The sequence below is a fragment of the Gekko japonicus genome, unplaced genomic scaffold (assembly GCF_001447785.1).
Source record: "Gekko japonicus isolate JY-2015 unplaced genomic scaffold, Gekko_japonicus_V1.1 scaffold8, whole genome shotgun sequence".
Lineage (NCBI taxonomy): Eukaryota > Metazoa > Chordata > Lepidosauria > Squamata > Gekkonidae > Gekko > Gekko japonicus.
Window position 1 is genome coordinate 1246709 of NW_015167057.1, and position 8373 is coordinate 1255081.

The 8373-nt window shown below is 48.8% G+C and overlaps 1 protein-coding gene across 1 annotated transcript in view; it reads left to right on the plus strand.

Moving 5' to 3' along the window:
• KCNH4 (potassium channel, voltage gated eag related subfamily H, member 4) overlaps positions 1-8373 on the plus strand; it is a 108237-nt gene continuing 99864 nt past the window's right edge. The window contains exon 1 of the mRNA XM_015412422.1: positions 1-43. Coding sequence (XP_015267908.1) covers positions 1-43 — 43 coding nt within the window. The remainder of the gene's footprint in view (positions 44-8373) is intronic.

Genomic DNA, 8373 nt, shown 5'->3' on the forward strand with positions numbered 1-8373 from the left:
ATGGGCAAGCGGGTGGCCGAGCTGGCACTGCAGCACAAGGAAGGTACGCCTGGCAACCAGCCGGCACTGGCTTCCTCTGCTGCGGGGCCAGATTTCACCAAGGGCTGTCTGGTACCGCTGGATAAGGACTTAGCATCGTGCCAGAAACTGAGCAATGCAGATACAGTCTACTGAGGTGTGCATGTTGGCAAATGAGGAAAGTGGTTCCCGTCAGGTCCTCGGCCTCCTATCAATCATCGCCGCTGCCGCTATCTTATACCACTCGCGGTACCAGGTGCTATTCCAGATATCCAGGCACTGCTGCCCTTCCTTGTGTAAGACAGCTCTTTCCAGACGTCTGTCACCCCTGCTGTTCTTTAGAAAATAAAGCAAACCATTGTGTTTCATAGCTGTCCTGTCTGCCTGCGTCTGTCAGGAAGAGCCTAACACTACAGAATCAAGGCCACATTATGACTTTCGTGGGCCCCAAGCACTTTGGCCTTCGTGGGCACCTCCCACTATAATAATATACCGATATTAAAAATTATTTCTGATACAGCTTTAAATGCGTCAACTTAATAGATTTTCGTGGGCCCTAAACGTTTCGCTTTTTTCCCCCTGATGTGAGGGGGAGGGAATCAAAACATTTTCTTCAACCCTAAAAGTTCATTTCCCCCTGATTTTAAAAGAAATTAAAATATTTTCGTAGCCTAACCCTAAAAGTATTGTGCGCTTTAGGCACTGTGCCTACTGTGCCTAATGGATAAGTCGGCCCTGTACAGAATCCATCTATTTCAGCATTCAGTTTCTATAGGATTGCCAAGTCTGGGTTAGAAAATACCTGGAGACTTTGGTAGAGGATCCAAGAGAAGGTGGGATTTGGGGAGGGGAGGGGCCTCAGCATGGTACAACGCCATAGAGCCTACCCTTCAAAGCAGCCATTTTCTCCAGGGGAGCTGATCTCTGTCAGCTGGAGATCAGTTGTAAAAGCATGAGATCTCCAGGCCCCACCTGGAGGCTGGCAACCCTAGTTTCTAAAGCTGACTGCCCAAGTGTCTGTGAAAAGCAAGCACATTAGGCACTAGTTTTTCCCTGTTCCCAGCCACTGGCACTAAAGTAGACTGCCTCTGTGCATGAAGGATCCATTCAATGATCATAGCAAACCGGCATAACATTTCTAAAAGTTTGCTCAGAAATCAGCTGAGGGAACTGCATGCAGAAGGTCCCACGTTCAATCCCCAGCATAACCAGTGAAAAAAATCAAGTATTCACTGATGTGACAGGCATCTGCTTGAGATTCTAGAGAGCTGCTGCCAGTCAGAGTAGACACAGAAACAGAAACACAGAGCTGGAAAGGACCTCAAGGGTCAACTAGTCCAACCCCCTGCACAATGCAGGAAATTCAAAACTCCCCCCCCCCTTCCCCCCCCCCAGAGGACCCCCCCCCCACTCTATGCCCAGAGGAAGGCAAAAAACTTCCAGGATCCCTGAGCCAATCCAGCCTGGAGGAAAATTCCTTCCTGGCCAAGTAGTGATTGGCATTACCCTGGGCATGTAAGAAAGGGCAATGAGAGCCGAGCGCTGACTCATCCCTTCCTGCCCTCCCTCTCATGATCTGCCTCAATTCACAGAATCAGCATTGCTGTCAGATGGCCATCTAGCCTCTGCTTAAAACCTCCAAAGAAGGAGAGCCCACCACCTCCCAAGGAAGCCTGTTCCACTGAGGAATTGCTCTAACTGTCAGGAATTTCTTCCTAATGTTTATCCGAAAACTCTTTTGATTTAATTTAAACCCACTGGGTCTGGTCTGACTTTCTGGGGCAACAGAAAACATTTCCGCTCCATCCTTTATATGACAACACTTCAAATACTTGAAGATAGCTATCCTATCTCTGCTCAATTGTCTCCCCTCCAGGCTAAACCCACCCAGCTCCTTCGAAACCGACCTTGACAGACCAGCAACTTCATAGGTGTGCATAGTCCCAAGTGCAGCTCCTGGCAGTCTTCATTCAAAAGCATCTCTCTGGTAGCAGAACTCGGAAGAGACCTCCACATGAGACTTCCAAATCCGCAAGCAGGTTTGCCAGGTCTGGGTTGGGAAATACCTGGAGGCTTTGGGGGAGGAGCCTGGGGAGGGCGGGGTTTGGGGAGGGGAGGGGCCTCAGTTGGGTACAGTGCCACAGAGAGTCCACCCTCCAAAGCAGCCCTTTTCTCCAGGGGAGCTGACCTCTGTCAGCTGGAGATCAGTTGAAAAAGCAGGAAATCCCCAGGCCCCACATGGAGGTTGGCAACCCTAGATCTCGGAGAGCCAGGTTTGAATCGTCACTCTACCATGGAAGCTTGCTGGATGACCTGGGGTCAGTCTGTCTCTCTCCGCCTAAACTTAGGTTTGCCATGTCTGGGTTGGAAAATACCTGGAGACTTTAGGGGTAGATCCGGGAGAGGGAGGGGTTTGGGGAGGGGAGGGGCCTCAACATGGTGCCATGCCATAGAGAGTCCACCCTTCAAAGCAGCCATTGTCTCCAGGGGAGCTGATCTCTGTCAGGTGGAGATCCGTTGTAAAAACGGGTGATACCCAGGCCCCACCTGGAAGCTGGGAACCCTATCTGCAAGTGCCCCCCCCCCCCCCCTAGGGCCATATTTTGAACTGAAGAAAGGTTTGGAGGGCAAGTTGTTCCGCCCCATAAACCGTGTCCAGGTCTGCTGGGGGCACTTTGCAGTAAGGAAAGAAAAAAAGCGGTGACTTCCTCACAGAAGCTTCCAGAACTCTGTCATCGAGCTCTCAGCGTCTACGAACACTTTTAGCTGCAAGTGTGGGATAGAGACATTCTAAGTAAATAAAATGGTTGCAAAGTATTAGCATGCGAAATGCGGTACGTGGAATAAGAACAGTTATTTTTAAGCTCAGCAGCTTTTACCCATTTATAATGAGCCCCTTCCTTAAAGCAATAAGAATTTCCTTGAGTTTTTCCTTATTCGCTGCCATGTTCACAATCCTAGTCACTAAACAGGGAGGGTTCCCCCCCCCCAGTATCACTTAAGTACGATAAGAGGGGTAATTATCTTCAAAATCCACCCAGTCCTGGGTGGGCAGAGCTGGAAGGATCGTGTGGGTGGCTCCATCACTGGGGTGTGTGTGTGTGTGTGTGTGTGTTCCCTGTAGGGTTGCCAACCTCCAGGTGGTGGCTGGAGTTTTCTGGTATTACAACTGAACTCCAGGTGACCAAGATCAGCTCACCTGGAGGAAATGGCTGCTCTAGAAGGTGGACTCTATGGCATTATACCCCACTGAGGTCCCTCCCCTCCCCAAACCTCGCCCTTCTCAGGCTCCACCCCCAAAATCTCCAGGTATTTCCCAACCCAGACCTGGCAACCCTACCTCTCTTCCACTGATCGAAAGCTGTTTAACAGATCCAAGGACCAAACAGGAATAACCTGCTTAGTTTATAGCCATTGGGTGAATCTTTTCCCTCCCAGATTAGACTCAGGGAAAGGGGTGGGAGTTGTACTAGAGTTTTGAAAAACTCCCCTGACACGTTCCTAGGTCCTTGCAGCAAGCAGGCAAGTAAATGTCTACTAAGGAATGTACTCACTCTCTGAAGCAATGTCTTTTGCTGGTCACACGATATGTCAAGTGGGCAGTGAGTCCTCTCCTCTGGTCTCAGCCTAGGACAGAGGTTCCCCAACATGGTGCCCCTGGGCCCCACAAAATCCACTGACTTGGCTGGTTCCCGTCAACAGTGTTCCCTCTAAGCTGAGTTAGTGTGAGCTTGCTCACAGTTTTTTAGCCTCCAGCTCACAGATTTTTGTCTTAGCTCAGGAAGGATGGCTCCAGAGCAAACTAACTGATGCAGTCGCCAAATCGCTCGCTCACAACTTTAATGCCAGAAGCTCACAAAGTGGAATTTTTGCTCACAAGACTCCACAGCTTAGAGGGAGCATTGCCGGCCAAGTGTTTTTAGGAAGTGGAGGGCGGACAGGGGGCTTTTGCCCAGCAAGGTTTCTGGGTGGCCACTGGGAATTCAATTGGCCATGTCATTGCCTTGGCGGCAGCTGCCACCACAGGACAAGGCTCTCCAACGTGTGCCTGAAGGATGGCCGCACCAGCCGTTTGGGGGGACTGCGTCTGCCTCCTGCAGTAACCATTTCATGATAAATCGAGATGGGTGGCCACAGGGCCATAGGCAGGATTTTTTACTTCGGGGGGCATTTAAATAAGTCAGGGGGTGCTGTGTCAGGAGCAACGAGAGAGTGAAAGTTTTTGAAAAGCAAGTGAGAGAGGACTGGAGTAGGGAGCAGACGTGCCCCATGGCGTGCCTGACCTGCAGCCAGCCAGAGGGACGCTGCTGGCAGGCAGAGTCAGGCAACAGCTAGGCATGGCCAGGGCACACGCGGAAAATACAATAAAATAAACTGGCTGGATGGGAAGTCAGGATGCCTGGGCAGTAAGTCGAGGGGGCCTGGCCCCAAGATGTCCCACTGCAGTGACAGGCCTGGGTGGCCGTGTTAGTCTGTCTGCAGCAGCAGGAAAGAGCAAGAGCCCAGTGCTACCTTGAAGACTGACAAAACATGTGGCAGGGGAGGAGCTTTCGTGAGTCACTGACTGCTCCCTTCTTGCAGTAGTCATTCTGGGTACTTCCAGGATCAGAAGTGCAGAAAGAGGCGGAAAGACATTTGGGGCTAGATTTAGTCTTGGGGCCTCGGGTTGCCTGTCCCTGCTCAGTAATGAGGTCGGTCCATCTCAGGCTAGGAGTGCCTAGCTCGTACGTTTTACGAGCCAGCAGCAATTTGGCAGCAAGGCTCCGTTCTCACGGCCTCTTCTGCACCCTAACTGGCCTCCGCGCTCAGATGCGCCAGGAGCCGTTGCTTTACTGATGTTTCTTAAAAATATAGAAGCTGTAATGATGTACAAAATGCTTATAATCTCACAATAACGATACAAAAATAAACAGTCAAATTGAAAAATATTACTTCCCAACAGGTATCAGAAAGATGGACGAACTTCTCCGGAGTTTTGGCATTTGTTTCTTGAAGAACTTCTTCCAGACATCAAGATGTGATAGTGTTGCTTCTTATTCCATAATGTGTAAATCCAACACAAAGGTACTAATATCCTATATGTTGAACATGTTCTTACATAACGAATCCTTCCATCAACAGGCACACGGAGTATACTAGCAGCAGCTGTATTGGATTTATGGAATAAGAAGCAACACTATCACATCTTGATGTTTGGAAGAAGTTCTTCACGAAACGAATGCCAAAACTTTTCAATTTGACTGTTTATTTTTGTATCGTTATTGTGAGATTATAAGCATTTTGTACATCATTACAGCTTCTATATTTTTGGTTCTCTACACTAGCTGTAACCCCTCAGTTTTGTTGGTCTACTGATGTTTCTCTTCAGCACCTCTCCATCCACCAACCACCCAGACGGGCTGTCTGTGTTATGTAGCCCCCCCCCCCCAATGGTGTTCTGGGACAGTTTCCTGATTAGTGCTGGTCAGCAGCCAGGGGGCAGTGTTGGAAAAGAAAGCTGGACGCTCAAGTGGCTCCAATCTCTTTGTTCCAGAAAAAGGCTTTTTGGATCTTTCTGGGCTTTGATCTCCAAAAGGGTAGGGGGTTGGTCAGGTCTTTTTTGCTTGGCCATCACAGCCCAGGCCTGGAATCCATGGCCTCAAATGTTTGCGATTGGTAACTCTGTGTGTGTGTGTGTGGGGGGGGAATCGCAATCTTCTCAAGTTCTTTTTTATACTTCAAACTCTCTCACACATACACAAGTGGAAGGAGTGAGCCGTGACTCATGAATGCTCCTGCCCTGCCACAAATGTTGTTAGTCTTCAAGGTGCTCCTGGACTCTGGCTCTTTTCTACCACTACAGACGGACTAACACGGCTACCCATCTAGATCTACACAAGCTTATACTCTCACTTTTGCAAAACTGACAGCTGGTTAATTTCTAGCCAGAAAGGCACTGGGTTGTCAGTCCTCATATTCTCAGTCTTAGAAGCACACGGATTCTCTGTGTTCAAAGGGAGAGGCACCGTTTCACGGTTTGGGATGGATGCTGAAGAGGGGAGATATTTCTGTGAGGGGGGAGAGGCAATTGCTGGTTAGAGCATCAAAGAAGAGGAGGAGGAGGAAGAGATTGGATTTATACCCCGCCCTTCACTACCCAAAGGAGTCTCAGAGTGGCTTACAAACTCCTTTCCCTTCCCCTCCCCACAACAGACACCCTGTGAGGGAGGTGGGGCTGAGTGACAGAAATTGCCCTTTCAAGGACAGCTCTTGTTAAAACTATGGCTTGCCCAAGGTCATTCAGCAACTGCAAGTGGAGGAGTGGGGAATCAAACCCGATTCTCCCAGACTAGGACCTGAGAGACCCAGATTCGAATCCTGGCTCTTGCCATGGAAGCTTGCTGGGTGACCTTGGGCCAGTCACTCAGCCTAACTTTACTTCACAGGGTTGTTGCTGACAGGAGAAAATGGAGATGAGGGGAATGATATAAGCTGCTCTTAGACCCCTTGGGGAGAAAGGCGGGGTATAAAAGGAGTAAATAAAAAAAAATAAAGATCAAGGTGGGTGGCCGTGTTGGTCTGCCTCTAGTGGCAGAAAACAGCCAGAGTCCAGCAGCACCTTAAAGACTAACAGAATTTGTGTCAGGGGAGGAGCTGTCGTGAGTATCTGAAGAAGTGCGCAGTGACTCACAGTGACCTGGCACCAAAAAATAAAAAATGCAAAAACAAGGAGCAGTGCATTTTTGAGTGTGCATTCTGGCTAATTTAATAATAGCTGGCGACGTAGGTACATCTAATGAACAATCATCCTTGCTCCCAACTAATTTTTTTTGGGGGGTGGCTGGCTACCCCTCTGCTCTTCCCAAATGCCATCCTACTCATCACTGGGAGCAGCCATCCATCAGCTCCCTCCCCCAAAGAGCAGAACAAGTTTAAGCAAGAATGACACTTTTTGAAGCTAGTGGGCCAGAAGAGAGCAACTGTCTTCACTGGGGACACAATTCCCTTCTGCAAGGATAGCGTCGGGTTTCCCCCCTCCTTAGGGCGGCATGCGACGGACGGAGGTGTCCCCACGCAGCTGGAGAACTCCCTCCAGAGCCTCTTGCACATGGGGCTCCTCAGGTGCCCTCAGTTCATGCCAAAGGCTGGCACTGACAGGTGACCCATATACTGAGCCATCCCAGTTAGTTCCCAAGCCTCTGCCTTGACCCTGCATGCCAATCCACCATGTAGCCATCTCTGGCACCCCCTGATTGAGCCTGTGGGATGTAGAGATTGGAAACGCATCAAAACAAGTCAAAGTGTCACAAACAGAAGAGTGGGCAGCTCCAGCAAGTGAGACCAGCCGCGCATTACTAGGAAGGTGACAAAAGAGAAGAAAGGGGAAAGCCCTGGTCTGTGTGACTGTGGATCCTGGCTGAACCAGGAATGACAGGCGAGCTGCATGAGCACCCCAAGAAAAGCCAGTCTGGTGGCTCCTTAAAGCTGAAAGAATTTATTGGGGTTATCTACTGTAGTAGAGGCTGGCGGTGGGGCGGTGTTCAGAGGAGTTCAGAGGAGAGGAGAGGAGTCAGATGGGAAGAAAGAAATGAAAGAAAGAAAAAATAAAGAATAAAATTTAGAATTTAAAGAAAAATGTAAGATTAAATAAAAAAGAAAATTAGAAAAGAAAGACAAAGAAAGAAGGGAAGGAAAGAAGGAAGGAAGGAGGGAGAAGGAGAGAAAGATTTAAGTTGAAAGAAAATAAAAAGAAAGAAAACTGAAAGAGAAAAGAAAGAAGGAAAGGAAGGAAGGAGAGAGAAAGATTTAAGATTAAAAGAAATGGCAACTAAAGAAAAACAGAGAAAAGGAAAAAGAAAATGACGAAATTAAAGAAAAATTTTAAATTGAAGGAAAAAAGAAAATGACAAAATTAAAGAATGAAAAGTTTAAGATTAAAGGAAAGGAAAAGAGAAAGAAAATTAAACACACGAAGAAAGAAAGAAAGAAAGAAAGAAAGAAAGAAAGAAAGAAAGAAAGAAAGAAAGAAAGAAAGAAAGAAAGAAAGAAAGAAAGAGAGAGGGGGGGAGGGGGGGGAGAGGGGGAGAGAGGGGGAGAGAGGGGGGGAGAAAGAGGGAAGATGGAAGGAAAGAGAGAGAGGGAGAAGGGGAGAAAGAGAGAGGGACGGAAAGAAAGAAAGAGAGAGAAAGAAGGGGAGAAAGAGGAAGGGAAGGAAAGAAAGAGAGAGAGAGAGAAGGGGAGAGAGAGCGAGAGAGAGAGAAGGGGAGAAAGAGGGAGGGAGGGAGGGAGAGAAGGCAAGGGGGGAGAGAGAGAGCGTAAGCCAGTGTGTCGAGGTGGGCCCCTGGTGGGCCAGGGGAGCGCGCTTCTCTCCCCCCC